General features: G+C 49.7%; 1 protein-coding gene across 1 annotated transcript in view; it reads right to left on the reverse strand.

The window, feature by feature from the left end:
* LOC120898901 (ras-associated and pleckstrin homology domains-containing protein 1) overlaps positions 1-17,118 on the reverse strand; it is a 51,648-nt gene that overhangs the window by 29,625 nt on the left and 4,905 nt on the right. Inside the window, exon 2 of the mRNA XM_040305397.1 lies at positions 2,939-3,043. Within this exon, the coding sequence (XP_040161331.1) occupies positions 2,939-3,010 (72 nt within the window). The 5' untranslated portion in view covers positions 3,011-3,043. The remainder of the gene's footprint in view (positions 1-2,938; positions 3,044-17,118) is intronic.

Genomic DNA, 17,118 nt, shown 5'->3' on the forward strand with positions numbered 1-17,118 from the left:
ACAACCCGAGCAGGTGTTTTGCACGTGGAACACAACAACACACAGTCCCAGAGTTCAACCGTGATTCTACCGTGCTGGTGATCTGGACCTGCCCTGTAACACCGGGCCCGGGACACGTCGTCCGATCGGTTCAGACGACTAAGTCGTAAGTCGGCCAAATCTCGTGATGCAGAAGAAACAGAGGGAAGAGAAAAAAAACAAAATCAACGCAACCAGCAGGACTACGAGGTGCAAACAACAACAAAAACAAACTCGTCCACCAGGGTACGCGGCGGAGACATACGCGATCGCGGGCAGGTGCATCCAGCAGCGGCTATTCCAAGGGTTTTGTACTCTCTCACTGTGCGCTCAGTTCCGCTCGTACGCTACCGACAACAACAGCAGGGGCGAAAGATTTCAGTTCATCTTTCCCTTCTCTACCTTACCTTTAATACGCTTTATTACCGACACACTTCACGCTCCCCCTCACGCACTACACAACCCGCATATTCTGGAGCGAGATCCTGGATCTCGATCAATCTCGAGTGACCACGTGCGTCTTGAATATCTCACTCTCGCGCCTTGATAGTTTTTCGGCTATGTGGAGGATTGTTGTTGGCTCGCTTTGTTGAATCTGTCGAATCGGTGAATCCTGCTGCTGCTGTGGAGGATGGTTTACTCCCGATTTTGCCACAGACCCCGCAGGCAATCGCAGTTGGACGAATCGCAGCCGGCGATTACGGTGATGATATTCGATTCCGGGGCCTGATTAATGCGCCCGTGGTGGTAGTTTGATACCAGATGCCTTTCTTACACACCCAAAAGAAGGTAAAACGAGGGCTCGAGCGTTTGAGATTAGAAGCAATAACTTGACAATATTACATAAGACTTAAGGCACAATTTGCCCGCTCCTTGTCGACGCGACAGCTCATTAACCGTAATTTTTCACACATTACGACTTAAGGTCATTTGACAAGGGATTAGAGGGCTGAGGATACCTTCGGCTGCGTAAATTTCCGCACCAGACAAAGCTCATTATTGTTTTTAAATTGCAAATAAATTACATTTGCTCAAGCAACACAACCTTCGATCCTCTAGGTGGATTCGTGAAGCCAGCCAGCAGTACCAGCAGCGCATCGTAGGCCAACAACTTTTACCTGCCATTCGTCCGGCTCTTTGTTGTGTATGCTGAAGCTTTTATCAGTGCCCTCTGCGCCAGCACGGACAAAAAGAGCAGATGTTCGACAGGCTTCGCTGTGTCGCTGTGCCAGGGCTATAGAAAAGCCGGAGAAACCATCGAACGTGACGAGGCTTCGGCTTGGCCGTAGAGTAGGTTTCTCGTGGCTTGCCTTCGCTCGTTCCTTTCGGAGTTCCCTTTTGTCCTGGAGAGGCTTGTTCCCACCTGCTCGGGATATCCGATATTCCTTTCCGTGCATGCTTCCAACGGCAGGGAAGGATTCGTTCCACCTTCCGTCTAGTCATTCCCCCTGTTTTTGTGCGTCTCGTTGCTTCGATCGTAGTTTTTCTTTTTTCAAAAACTCAAGAGCGTCTAATGTTTCCTACTCCTCAGTAGAGCAGGAGTGGAGTGGAGGCTCATACATACGATCACTTACGACGAGTCCTTCCCCTAATGGGCTCACACTAAAAAGGAAGAGGAACCGACGTTCCTATTCCACACCCACCATACGCGTATGTGTGTCGAGTAAGAAGACTGTCAAGCATCCTATCACACCCGCACCGGGTCGCGGGGAAAACAGACCTCTTCCTGATGCCTGTGATCCGATTTTAACTACATTATACGGTCGCCCCCGCATTTAGGTCCTGTAACACCGTGCTAATGATAATAATCCCGCCGTCAAGTGGGCTCAAATAACAATAATGCATTACCGAGGACGTAATGTGCTCAGGGGGAAACGGCGAAGTATCTTCTACCCGCGTACTCAGTATGAACGATGACAGACACATACCACCGTAACACTGCGTTCACTTATTGCCCGCACTCGTCATACCTTTGGCGGCGATGGTGAACCATTTTCCGTGATTATGAAGGAATTCTATCGCGTCATGCTGCTGCTTTTTCATCTAATGGAACGCACTCAAAGCCTTCCTCCATCCCCATATCAGCCCAATGACTGATTCAATGAGCTGCGACACGGATACACGCATGCACACCCCGCCGAGCAAGTCACCACTTTGGGGATATTCATTTTTGATGAACTACATTTAACAGCGGGAAGAGGGTAGTTTAAAGTTCCACGGGCTTTAAAAAGGCTGAAAACACCCTTTTTCAGGCACTTTTAGGGCTTTTTAGCGCTAACATATGAAAAGTCAAAGCGTGAATGTTGTTCATATCTGGTTTGGTGCACGTTGTTAACAACTCGCCGTCGTCGTCGATGCAAACCACACCGGACAGATGACAACCGCAATTAACGAATTGCCGGATTTGAACTCCGGCGTCTCTTTTGAAGACCACTGCCTCGGTAATTGGTGATTATGTCTGTGTGTGTGTGCGTGTGTCTGTGCTCACAATTCGCTAAACCCTTCAAAACCCCGGCTTACGACAAAACTGACGATCGTATAAGCCGGGCTAAGACGTACACACGCCCGTACGGCGAATGCTAATGTCATTACGAGTCACAACAAGAGTGACAACGACAACGCGGGCAACACAGTTTCGAGTTTCCTTCTGGCCTCGTGTGGAAGCGCCGAAAATCGCTGTACCGAGAAGAAGTGAAACGACATCGGGGAAGATGGTGTGGTTTCGGGGTACGTCCCGAGATGGGGGGCAACGCAACGTGGAAGGTTTGTTCCTTTCGTTCTTGGCAGGGTGTAACGGCAAGTGTCCACCAACCAGAGGCTTAGGTAATGGAGCGTGAGGCAACAGATGGTGTTCTAATGGCTATTGTTCGCCAAATCTGGGCTGTATCGATGTCGATAGTGTGCAACCGTATCAACTTACCCCGATCAGATTCTCCAGCTCGCCTAGCCACTCGTTCAGCAGCTTCTCGGGATCGTCGGATAGGCCCGCCATGATGGGTGGTGAAGATCCTCAGGATAATATTGTCTAGAAGTAGAGAAAAAATAGGAAATTAGAGCCATGTCATAGAGAGGAGGAGTAATTTATAGGAAGAAATTAATAGCGCAAAGAAAATTGAGTCTTTTTTTGTCTCAAACATACTTTTGACACTGACATCATTCAAAAGTTTCAGCTGCCCTAAAAAATTGTAAAAAATGCTCTTTGTCCCATTTTGTGTTCTCATCACTGTTCATTCGCCTTCTCTTTGATACACTAGCGACATCTTACGTTGAGATGTAGTGCGGATTGCATACTTTCATATTGAACGTTCGGCTGCAAATTGCATAACCGCAGGCGTTCTTAAACGAACTCTAACCAATTTACAGTGCGTTGTGTAACATTTCGCCTAATTTATGCGATTTGTCTGAAAATGGACTTAAGCACGTAACAGCGCTACGACACTGCCGGAACAAAGGCACGTGGTAATTAAATTAATATAATCTAAAAAGCACGCCAGCCTACTATTTGGGCAGAATTGAGCTGAACGTTTATAATCACATTACCCGCTGTGTATTATTCTTCCATTACAATTTGGAATTCAAACGCCTTTTCTCCCCCGGAACCGATTCCACTCTTTCTCGATTACTCTTTTCGCCGTCTTTCGATAAATAAATAAACGGTTCCGGATGTACACGACGTTCTAGCCCCTCCGGATAGCCGGACTTCGCGTGGAAAGTGTTTGCATACAGCCGGGAGGTCCAAGAGTATGCGCTGCTCCCCGTGTCCCACCATCAAATAAACCTCCCCCCCCGTCATCCTATCATCCCAAAAACTCTGATTAATTTCTAGTTCCTTTTCCACACCAACGCAAACCCCCACGCAAACACTACCAGTTCAAATAGCTTGTAGGAACTTTGCGTGGCCGTGCGCACCTCGCCAGTTCCGAATGCAGCGTGTCGGGACGGGCGGCATCCTTCCCTGGCTGGGATACGGGGGAAGCCTTGGGAGCGTTCTAGACCAACACGGTGTATTGTTTACACTCCGCGCAAGCTACACACTGTGGCTAATTTATCAAAGTATCTTGCAGGCGCGAACATACACACGAACATAGCACATACAAGGGGGCAGAGCGGTTGATCTACATCTAGAACGTCGTAACTGGACCAACCACTGTTGCACCGGGTGGTGGGTTTGTGTGTAGAGAGAGGGGGAGAAAAAGTAACGGCCCACAGGGTGCGTGTAGTATTGCGCAAAAGTGGAGCATATATACACACACACACAATTGCACCGTTCAACAGAGAGGGAAATTAATAACTTCCTGCCCACTACTACTCGCACGAGGGGTGTATTGAAGTGCATTCCAGCGCATACGGGCAATGCACACTGTACGCATAAACACATCGTTGGGAGGAGCAGCATCGACGGAATTCGCGCATCTTCGCCTCTGCTCTGCTCGGCGAGAATGTGAAGAAAGCACGCACCACGGGATGGTGGGATGAAGAAAACGGGAGAAAGGAACACACCACAACAAGCACTAGAACACGCACGCACGATGCGTTTTTGGTGGGGCGATGATTTATATTAATTCGTACGCCGTTCCTGCCGCACGTAGCGGAAAATGGCAGAAGAGCATTTTCAGTGGACCGCAAACACTACGCAAAGAATAAATTTAATTCATTGCGTTTCGCACAATTATAATAATTTTTCCTTCAGCCTATTGGTAATGCACAGCGCGGCACACACTGGCACACACTACATGTCTATTACAACTGGAAGCACTCTGTGGCCAGGATTTATGTCGATTTCGCTTGCAAAGGATTTATAGCGCTGCTCGCTGTAATTTTCACACGCAATCGAGCACTACTCACTTACTGCGGCCGAGTGGCCATTTTAGTATTCCACTCGGCAGCAGTAAAGGGATTAGAGCTCGGGGAAAGATCCTGACGACAGCTTAAGAACAAAGCTGAGTCGTCCGTACTTTGGAGCTGTGATTTCTGATAAATGTGTCCCCGCCCGTCCGCCAGCAATTGCTGATGCCCTTACTCTCTGTGTGCGTTGCAATGCGCATTCCCGCAGTGAAAAGCTTGCTTCGCACGGCGTAAGAGGTTTCAAACTGGCTGGAAAATTCAAACACACCCCGTGCTGCACAACTCCTTCCAAAGTGTAAAGGCAATTCGTAGCAGCGACATTTGCATAGAGAAAACATAACAACCACCCTACCGTTTCGTTCCCAATCTTACCAGCAAAGCAAGCACGCAATCAACTCACGCAGTTTATGGTTTACCGCAACAGAACTGCCACCCATTCTCTGCTCTCCCCGCTTTGCTCTATGTCAAAGAGAGACAAAGAGGCTAAACAAAAAATAAAGGAAAACATTCACAAAACCTACCGTGACCCCTAATCTGTGCAACAAATAGAAAAAAAAGACGACAAAAAAACACACACAACACCTTTCTACTAAACTGGTTAGCCCTTAAGGCGTTACGGAAGGGTTCCCCCGTTCCTGCACTTGCCGTTCTGTGGGTCCCCCGAAAAAAGTGGGTCGTCCGAGAAGAAGGCCAACTGCCGCATGATAAACAAATCACTGCACATCTCGCCTTCCGAAAGCTTCCGTCGTTGCAGGCTGACACAAAAGCCTAACACACACACAAACACCACAGCCCAGAAGGCTTCTATGTTGAGCGTCATCGTTAAAAGCTGCAGCACAACATCTTGCCGTTCAGGTTGGCTCCGAAAACGTCACCACAAGAAAGTTTACAGCCTAGCGGGAAGATCGTTCACGCAAGCCCCCTGGCACAAATCCTGCCACAGCATCTACCTGCCTGCCTAGACACAACGGAATCCATCATCCCTAGATTGGACACTGCTGAATGGTGTGAGGAAAAGTGTTCGTCTCCCGACAGACAGACAACCAACTCTCCCCCGGTTGACGACTTAATCCCGACAACGTTCCGACCGGAACCGGCCATCATCGATCGAGAAGCCATTGCGAAAAATGGGACTTGAGCAGGAGGAGCAGGATGACGGTTGAGTGACACGGAACGAACGGTGGAATGATAAACGGTGCATAAAATTAAAACAAGCCTCCGTCCGGGCCGGCATGGACGGCTCCGGGGGCACAATGACTATGGGCGAGAAGAAGAGCCAGCGGCAACTCATTTTCAACTCATCTTTGTATCAGAAAACTGGGTTACTTTGTGGTCGGGGTGGAAATGCGCGTGTGTCACCAAAGGCACATCCCCACGCGCCTTTCCATGACCATATGGAAAGTGCCCCCTCGAGCGGTGGACACAGCACGCGGGCGATGAAACTTTAAACGCAACTGTGACATAGAAAATAGGAAAATAGGCTGGGTGGGGTGGAGTGGCCAGCGCAAAACACAAAAAAAAGAGAAGATCAATAATTGGAAACCCATTTCGCTAGAAACAGTTTGGCCCAATTAGAGCCAGCAAGAGCCAGAGAGACACAGCGGATGGGGGGAGACACTGTGCACTGTGCGGTTTTGTGTGTGCCGTCGCTTTGTGGAACGAGGCAAAAACCTTGCGCCTTGCGGAGAGAACATGGCCCTGAGGCATAACAATGAAAGCACAAGTATGACCTATAACACAGTGCCCCCCACACACACACACACAAACAAGCGCGGAGTAACATGCCCATGCCTGGCACACCAAGTCGCTTGTAGTGGGGGCTGCTCTTTGCTTGCACGATAGCTGTGTTTAGTTAAACGGCCCAGCTGGGGGGTGGCGAGCTGGCAGCATAGCAAAGAGCTGTAATGAAAAGGCGAACTATAATTTGGAGGCTGCCTGCGGAACGGAACATTATCTTCGCGTGGGGGCATTTTCCAAACGGTTTCTTTCTAAGAGACAAGCGACGAACTCCGGGCGGGGGAGCGCTGGGCACTGAATAAACTGATGATCATCGGCTGCCGATCGGATAGCATGTCATTATCTCGAAGGTTTGGAGTTGGAGCCCTCTCCCTCTGCAAGTGTGTTAGTGTGTTATAAAGAACCTTGGATACGATACACCACTGGGCTCTGTGTCTTTGATGTAGCATTCATGAGCTGCGATGGCGCTTTATCTAATGCCCAGCAACGAGCAAGAGAGCGAAAGAGTGAAAGAATGGGTAGTAGAGACATAGGCACAAGCGATGATAGTAATTCCCACCGCAAAAACGGTGCGCTGATAATGGAGATGTTGAAGTTTTATAATCATGCAAACTTGCACGACCCGATAAAGACGACCGTGCGACCAACCACCACCGGCACTAGCGCATACATTACGCATCCATAAACGGCACCAGCATTAATCTCCTACAGAGAGCAAAGGAGAGGGACGCGATCACTGGTTCAGCATACTGTCACCGACTCGGAAGGAAAGCAACTACCGATGGCAGAAGCTTCACAGAACTGGGGTACACACACACACACACACCAAAAAATGGTTCGCCTCTTGTCACTTTACAAACCATGCGTCACTGTAGACCCTTTTGCACTGCTTGCCCCGTACGAGTGGAATATTTACGAGCGCAAACTAACGTCAAATTGCAGCAGCAACGAACTAAGCAGATCCATATGTGGGGATCTTGGCGCCGTCGGCTTACTTTTGCATATGGTGCCAGGCACACAAACTCGCACGCTAGGTTGAACGTGCGGCGTGTACTTAAGAGAGCACACCACACGGTACACGCGCTTTCTGCGAGTGCTTACTAACGCGGGTGCAGCGCTGGGTCGCTATGGCTGGCGCCTGGCGCACGGCGGCATCGGCCCCACACGCAGCTCGACACACTCCGAGCTCCATTACGCCACCGACGGAGGGAAAAAAAAATTATGGCACACAAATGCAAATCGCAAAAGCGGCTTCCGACCGCGGCCTGGTGACCACGACGATCGACCCACAGAGAGCGTAGTGAGAGGAGTTGGTGCTGAAATAGCAGAGGCAGCGGCTGGCGCCATCTAACGGATGGTATCGCATCGTAACGAGCGGACCAGTGAAATGAAGCCATCATTGGTGGCGTACTCGGTAGCGCTTAGTCAGCCTCCGATGGTCGATGGTCGTATGGGAGCCTTTGGAACCTACACACACACACACACGCACGCGTAGAGAGCCGACCTTGTAAAGTCCCATTAGCAACGATACAATAGAGCGGAGTGGCTGAACGACGTCAATGAACAGCAGCAGCTAGTGTAAGTGACAGCGGTAATGGCGGTTAGAAGCTGCCTCACTGACGCGGTGATAGAACATTAGCAACGAAAGGGGCAAGTCATTTCTACACAGGTGGGAGCAGCGCGTCATTAGATAGATGATGCTGCAAGGAAAGGCTATGTAGTTCCGTAGAGCGATGATGGACAGAAAATGTCACACCAAGGACGGCTCCGTGAAAGGGATTACTTCATCAGCGCGCCGCTCTAACGTGCCACTAACGAGGCGATGCTAGAAAGTTAGAAAATTTGCTTTCCTGGGAAACTGTGGTCACACCCGGCCGCAAGGTGGCCGCCGTGGGGTCAGTGGGTGTGTGGGAAACGTGCTGGAATTCACTTATCCCGGATAAGAACGGATTAGAAGGAAACGGGCAAAGCATTAGGACGGGATTATCTACGCTCACGATTGCTCTGTAATTTGTGGGGTAGTGTCGTTTCTGTCGTTTCCTATCGTTTTCAAACTTTGTTGTAATTAAATCCTTTAAAGTCATTTCCATGCTGAATCAATCCCCCCACAAGCGGAAAAAAGACTGCTCCCTCTTTCTCTTGCTCTCTCTCTGTCTCTGTCTCATGGCATTTAATTACAATGCAGCGGCCACACAATTCTTGCCATTCTTTTACCCATTCCACTGATAATCGGCCTGCATTCCACAGCCCATTCCCATTAGTCGGCGTGCAATGATGCTCCCCGTTTCCCAACGGATGCCTCCCCGCAACAATGCCCACATCAATCAAGCCTTCATCCCCCATATTCCCACCACTCCCAGCGCGTTAACAAAAGTGTATGCGGGTGTGTATGTTGCTGATGCGTCGCCTCTGCCGCCGCCACGGAACGCATATTTGCAACGTCTGCGATTCAATCAAACGACATCAAAACACGCGATAATCTGTTGACGGGGCGCGCGCGCGCTTGTGGAAGCAGCCAACAGTCGCCCAGACTCCCACTGATGTTGCCAATTTATAGCGTGTCTGTGTGCGTTTACAACGCGCCACGGAAGCTGCGGAACGCCACCCGAGTGTGCTCGTTAATCACGTCGCGTGATGAGCACAAACGCGCGGGTCCTACACCAAACCGAAAGGCGGGTTTGGTTCTACAACTGCGCCAAACTCAAACACTGTCAACGTTTGAACTTTGGCTTAACTTTGGACTTATCGTGTGGTTTTATTTTTTGCTACCCACCTCCTTCTTGCACTCCCGTTGTTTGCTCCCGCCAGCGACAGATTTCCTCGGACAGAGAGGTCCCTCAGTCAACCCTATCCCCAACAGAGAAACCCAAAACAGATGTGTATCAGATGGTCCCGCATGGCACCGGGGGAATAAATGTACCCCGTATGCTCCACACCACCACCATCGTGGCTTGCTATTAATTTCCTACTTTCGCTTATTAACCTTCAAGGAATAGACTTTTCACTGCTGTCTGGGCTTGACGCTCACTTTCCAGGCTGGCAAGCGGTGGGTTTAGAGTGCCATACGTTTGACTTTGACATGACCGGCTTAAGCAGGATTAAATGACGGGACGGCGGTACGAGGGGCTTGCCCCATAATGCTCCCTTCCTCCCCAATTAGTCCAGCTCCTTCTCTTGTAATTGAAAAAAAGAGCTAAATGCTCGAATCATGTTTCAATTTCGTTCGAATTCTACGAGGAAATGCGAACACTAACGGCATATGGGAGCGAATATGCCGGCATGACCTGCCATGTGCGAAGCATTCATCGGGATTCCATAGGAAAGTACAAGAAGCGGCAAGAAACTCAATGCAAGAACAAAATCAACTGTATTTCCCGAAGCAGTTGTTTTACGCACCGTTTACAAAATGGTTTGCAAAAAGAATGCTTTGCATAATGCTAACCAGATGTTACCCTTACCCGCTGCTACTCCAGCGGTGACCTCCGCTACGCCCGCTCGAAGAAATTAGAAACCGAAAAGCATTCAGGCTAATGCTCGATTGCGCGGCTAATTACTTGCTGCGCTGTAATTTCAACCTCCTTCCCCGATTCTTAGGCTAATTGGGGGTCCGATTGCATCGTTAATTGTTGTTCGAAACTCCAGTCTGCAACTACAAAGCGTCCAGAAGCCACATAGCAATTACAAGCCTACAGAAAACCTTAAATGGGTGTTAAATCGTCTGAACATCGTCATCTACATCTCATCGATGCAATCGTCCGCACCGAAGGTTTTCGATCGATAGTCGGAGTTCCGCCTAGAATCGTTAACTTTGCCTACCCCCGGCTACAAAAACGGCCCCGACGTGTTCCCCGTTAGTTCCACTCATCTCGCGACACAGAACGTCTTGGAGACAAATGGAACAGCAAGCAGCATGGCGGATGGAGCAACACAGAAAACAAACGCTGTAAAAATATCCCCCAAGCAGAACGAAATACCTCACCCACCCTAATGGGGGGAGGGAGGCCAGGGAGTTTGTTCCTTTCGCTCAGCAGTAGTTTCCCAAAACAAACGCTACACGCTTCTTCAAAAGTGAGTGTTATGTTTGTGGCTGGAATCTCTCTGTGTGGAGGGATAGCGAAATCCCCAAGTGAGACATTTACCACCTTTCTAAGAGGGCATCCATCCCCCACAACACTACACACTCTCCAGTGACTTTGTCGGGCGGCGGGGTCCCTGGAGCGGTATGTTCACGATGTATTCTAATTTCACGACTACGCCTGCAGCGAAGGTTTACATTTCCGAGACCCGCGGACGATATCCGATTCCGCTCCTTTCCAATTTTTGCCCACCACGGAAGAATGTGCGCATTCCCGGGTGGGGTGGTGGTGGTGTGACATTTTGTGAAGTCTCGTCGTTGTCTTTCCGTCACCTCGGGTATGATGATGATGATGATGGGAAAGTTGGAATGGAAAGATCTACCAGGGAACAGATGTTCATTGTGTCCCGAAGGTTTTGTATTCTGGAACTTAGGCATAATGTACAATTGCTGTTGCAAAACCTAAGAACAGTATAGATGAAGTCATCGAACAAGATTGGGTCATCTGAAAGCCCGCACATTAAAACAGTGATCAATTCAATGTTATGATAGAACTGAGAAGGACAATCTACCACCAAGCTCCAACCCAACGTCACAAAACCGTCCACCACCCTCTGCTAAGTGTGACGTCCCATCCATGTTGTACATTAACCACAACGAGCTGCATTCCGACATGCATGCTTGGTGCTGGTGGTACATGAAACAGTAGCGCATCGGATGACATCGGCCATCCTCTCCTCTCCGACCAGAAGGCGCAAAAATACCCTATCCCCACACACACACAAACACGTAAACGAAGATTGATGGATGTACGGAGGAGCATTGAAATGCGATAGTGCCTCCCAAGCGTCTGCTCACACGGCAGTGTGTGTAATAAGAGGCCACACACTCGCCTCCCCAAAAAACTCCCCAGTCCCAAAACAATGCAGTCGCAGCAATCGAAAGGTAACCCTAAACTGCTTCAAGCCGACCGGGGCACTGACGTTGGAGTTGGAGTTTGGAAGTGAATATCTTCCCAGCAGCCCAATTCAATGGATGGTGACCCCTGGGGAAGGCACAACAACAAAAAATAAACAAACCTCTTATAACGTCTTCTGCTGAAATCAATACCCAAGATCGATGAGCATTATCGTGCTGTTTGGACAGTTCAATAGATGTCCCGTGCGAGCGAACACACAGCACCACACACAGCAACATCTTTTACAGACCAAATCCCGGCCAGCACGCTACCGTGGTTCGTGTCCGCTTTAATGCCGCTATCTCTAATGCCCCCCCCCCCCTTCTGATGTATGCGTGCAGCATCTCATCATACGATAAATGATGTGCCATTTCTTTCCACTTTCAATCAATACGGCTGCTATTGGCTGTGCCCGAGCGCATAAAATATCGGAACGGAAGGAAGCAGAGCAAAACACACACACACACACACACACAAAAAAAACAACGAAAGTGCAACTTTGTCGTTTGTAATGATTCGCTTTAAGCGGATCAGACCTCGCGCCCCGATGCACCTACGCATTTACGCGCGCGCGAGCGTATGCTCGTAAAGTGACAAGACAAATGCTTCCCCCCTCCCCCCGCGGCAACCCGCGCATAAACACGAAAAATGTCGTGCAACCCCGGCAGCGGGACGGCTTTTGGCTGTGGGGAGGGAGTGCTATTAATGGGGGGGTTCGTCGTCTTCGTCACCAGTTTTTGGTTTGGGGCGAACGGAGAAGAAGGTTGGAGGTAAAGGCAGCACACGCCCGCCCCAAACACCCAAACGGAGCGCGGAAAGTGATTCCCGAGCGATCGTAAACTAACAACGATCGTAACTCACCCTGAAGCAGTACGTCTCCTTCCTTCCCGCTGGACGGACCCGCACGCCGACGAGGCAGCGCCAAAAAATGCACCAGAAATGCAGACACGAATCGATCGAAACGCGATCGCATTTTGGGGCACACAGTTGTTGTTGTTGCTCTGTTTTTGTCCCGTCGTCCAGACACTCCCCCCCTCCCCCTCACGCACACCCATTGATCGTGTGGCCCTTTTAACTTGTCCAACGCGTCTCTCGCTTCACACTCGCTGTAGGGCGGGTTATTTACGCTTGGGCAAGCAAATTCTGCCCCGAACATGGGCGACTCAGACCCATCACCTCCTCCTCCTCCTCCTCTCTTCCTCCAGAACGCATCTAAACGAGAAGTGCGTCGTCTACCTCCGTCCCTCCTGCCCAACAAAGCAGCAGACATGGCGTACGCAAAAGCCGGGAGTATAAACACATGCGCGCGCGAGCGCATAAAGAGCACGCTCGTGGAAATGGGGTGGAGATACACTCCACGCCGACATTTGACACACTCGAGGCAGATGATCGTCTCGCGGGATCTTCTCCCATAACCATAACAAACATTACGCAGCGTCAAACTGTGCCGCAGCGGGAGGAAAGCGAAGAAAAGTCCATAGAGTGCATTTCCGTCCGGGTGAGTTTGCGAACAACCCCGTTTGAGGGGCGAGTTGGAGTTAAACCCAAGACAACATCACACACACACAGAGCGTGTTTCGATGTAAACGGCAACATCACTCAAACACAAACATGGAGGTGGAGGTGCGGCCCGGCTGGGGAAACTATATACGAGCGATAAAATTAATCCCGACACACACACACACACACGCTTCCAATTCATTTTCTAATGTGTGGGGGCACGGAGGGGGCCTGCCGGGTAAGGGTAATCTGCATGACATGGTTTCTAATTTTTGTGACTCTCATTCGTTATTTGTTTTTTTTTTTCTCTCGCTTCTCCTTCTCACGTTCTGTGTTGCTTTCTGTCTTTCTACCCTTACACACACACACACACACACACACAGGGGAGCTCATTCATGCTCACAAATTTATCCAAATCCATCCAAATCCCGGCCGAATGGGGCTCCCCCTCACCCACTCGAAAGCTGCTCCAGTTTTTGTGTGTATTTTTTTTGTTCTTCTTTCTTCTTTATGTTTGCGTTTCTCTGTTACTGTTAGCATCGTTATTGTTATCATCTTGATTTCGCATACTTTAAGCATCATCAAAAGGCAGTGCTTACATTTTTATTTGATTCCTTTTCTCATCTCATTTCATGTTTTCGTCTTCTTGTTTTGTTTCTCTTGTTTGTTTTCTGTTTTCCTCTTGCCTTTCTCGCTCTCTAAGCTTCGTTGCGGAGATTTGTTTCCTTTTTTCTTGTTTCTATTGTTATCTTCTATTCTGCATGCTCTTTACGTCGTGTTTCTTTGCCCCCCACCTCCGTCCGTGTTCGCGGTGTGTTTTTGCTAATTTGCCGGCGCGATTTGTTTGCAGGTTCATTTGTTCAGGTTTCACCCGCCTTTATCGCTTCCTTTTGCGTTTCTCGCGTCTACCTTTTATTGTTCTGTCATCATAAATTGTAAACTGTCTGTTTGCTGCGGTTACTGTGATATCGATGATATCGACGCTAAGGATCGGTGCCACAGTTCGGTTGGTCGATTGTTGCTCGTCTCTCGCAAAAGCATACAAATTTAAAAATCGTGATCTTTGTCCATCTGCAATACCGTTTTCCCGGCCGCCGCCGCCGCCGCTCGGTGTGTTATTTATGACAAGCGACGTTATTTAAAGCTTTAATGGTCAGTGGGACGCTTTTTATACGCAAAACAAAGCCCAACCCAAAGGGCGCACGCTCTGTGTTTTGCTTCGATTTGATTGAACTGATGAGCCGGGAATGATATAACCAGTGAACCACCGAAAGTGTCCATGGACCCGCGTCATTTCCTAGGGGGAGGACCCCGTCTAGGGGTCGCTTTATTCCAGTGTATGCGCGCTTTTTTGTTGTTGTTTCGATTGGCCCCGCCGGTTCGTAAATTGAACGCCAAACATTCATATGCCTCCTCGTAGCTTCGATGTTGGATCCGTGGCAGAGAAAGAGTCGCACAACTTCACTCGCGGTCAAACAAAAGTCTTCCGCTTTGTCCTGCTTATGCCGGACCGGTTCCCGCGACTCCGGTGGGGGGTCGAGAGGGTGAGTAGGATGGCTTGGGTGTGTGTGTGTGGTGCACTTAGAGACGAATCGACCATTGAACCATCTTTCTTCTGCCATCTCATCTTTCCCCGTCCCGTCCCGTGTGTGTGCCCCGGGTTCACTTTGCCCACTCCCCACCTTCCCTCTCTCCCTCTCCTGCATCTCTTCCACGCTTCATCGAGCTTTGGAGGCTTTCGTTTGGGGGTCCTCTGCTCTTACCCGTTGTCTCTTTTTCTCCCGGCCGGTGCCTCCTATTTTAATGTTTCGTTTTTAGTTTGCAACCAACCCTCCCCTCACCCGCCCATACTACAGCTTCCACACGCACACACACACTCACGGCCTACACACCATTAACGCCCTCCTCTGCCCCTCTTCCGTACGAAAAGACACACTCATCTACATACGCAAAAGAGTGAAGGCGCGTGTTCGCGCAGCTTTTAGGAAGGAACAAAATCACACAACCATACGCAAGCACACACACACACACACACAGACGTGATTCGTAGTGGCAAAGCTGCCCTCGGGCTTGTTGTACGGGGGGGGCTAAAGGGGGTGGATAGGAGGGGTTTGTGGTCGCGACATGTAATAAAATAATCTCAACGACGGAACGGGGCGCCCGCGCGCTCGTTTGTGTGTGCGACGAGGCAACGCTCATTTCGTGCGCTTTCCGTGACCGAATGCTAACGACACAGGACGGTGGTGTGTTGTCCTACCCCACCTAGAGCCCCCCTCTGTGGGGACACTCCCGCTGGTCGGCACGGCACGGCATCTTATATATATGTTTTGGTTTTTGGCGAACGCGAGAAGCGTGGTACGAAGTTCGCTCGCACTTTGCCGATCGCGAGTGGGCCACTTTGGGGTGGAGAATGAAGGGGGAGAACAAACCCTTTCCCTCATACTCCCCACCACTAGGAGGTAGGATGCTAACGTATGAGCAATAACAATAATCAACCGTGCAACTTCGACGGCAAACCCTGCGCTGCCGCCCTGCTCTCCTATCTCAATCGATCGATTGGTAACGCAAAGCGATGGTGAGGGGTGGAAGGGAGGAGAAATAGAGAGGCAACAGCGCCAAACACTCGATCAGCTCGATCCCTTTCCTTTAGTGTAGGTTTTTTTACTGCTTGCTGCTGCTGCTGCTGCTGCTGCTTCACACACTGTACGCGACACATTGGCACCGTTCGAGCAATAGGCGTCACACAGTATGCGTCACACAATTAGCATGCATGCACCGTTTGGCAGAGCTGCAACAACAAATAAAGAGAGAGAGAGAGAGAGAGAGAGAGAAAGATAAAGTGCGAGAGGACATGCCATTTGATCTACAATAAATTATGGAGCGGCGACAACAATATGGTGGCAGAATTTCTTCACGCTGCATGCTAATTGATTGCTGCCGAGAGTGGCATCCAAGTCTTGTATGGGAGATGGTTGCGGCTTATTTCTGCCGCAGCTTGACAATCGCATGCGTAATGTGTCACGCTTTTGTCCTTTTTCTGTGCAAATGCATACAAAATCGTTTAAAATCAATAGCTGATCGCTTTAACAAAATCTTGTTTCAAATTGAAATTGAATGCACAACAAAGCATGTCCAAATGTTGCTCTCCATGTTACCAGTTTGTTCCACCAAAGGAAACAAATTCGCTACAGAATTATTGCCATTCTACTCTACAGCCCCTTCGCATACACTACCTGCTACTCTTATCGGAAAACGTTAATTTGCCAAGCAGTGTTTTGTGTAGCACAAATTTGCCTGTTCTCGCTAATGGCCTTTGCCAAATGTGGCGCTACGAAGCGATTCGTCCGTTCCGCGCGTGGGGTGCTGCTTATCAAACGCGATCGGACCCATCGGCACGGGGGGCACGTGTTTTGTCACCACCGTTTGGTTGATTAGTTTATTGCGTGCTTTTGCGTGGTTGTACATGTTTTATTTCTTTATGCATGACATTCATCGAGACCAACCGTCGGGGACGTAAAAACTAAAGGGACAACAATATTACAAAAAAAAAAATAATAACTGATTGGCAAATGGTGCGAGGCACACTGTACGGCTTCGCAAGGCTCGCGCCTTTGCGCAATGCTTTCGAACGTGCGCTGGAAGCTTCCAAGTGGCGCTGGCGAGGGGTTAAGCCATGCCAACGAAAAGCTGGGCTCTGCCTTCGCGAAAGGGGGATCTTGCGGGTAGACAAACGGTCCTTAGGAAAATGAGAGGAGGTTCGTTACGATCGATCGGCCGGAAAGGGCTAGTTACTAACCGGACGGGGGTGAAACTAGGCACTTGGGAGTTGGGAGCGAGGCGGCAAGCACTCTATGCGACACCTACCCATTGAGTCCCTTCCCCCCTCCCCTTCACGCAAACCAGCAAAGATGTCGTGAGCATGGATTCGGTTCACTTACACGTAAGGGATTATGCTGGCCGCTTTGCCACGGCGCATGTAGCGCAC

This window comes from Anopheles arabiensis, chromosome 2, assembly GCF_016920715.1.
Source record: "Anopheles arabiensis isolate DONGOLA chromosome 2, AaraD3, whole genome shotgun sequence".
Lineage (NCBI taxonomy): Eukaryota > Metazoa > Arthropoda > Insecta > Diptera > Culicidae > Anopheles > Anopheles arabiensis.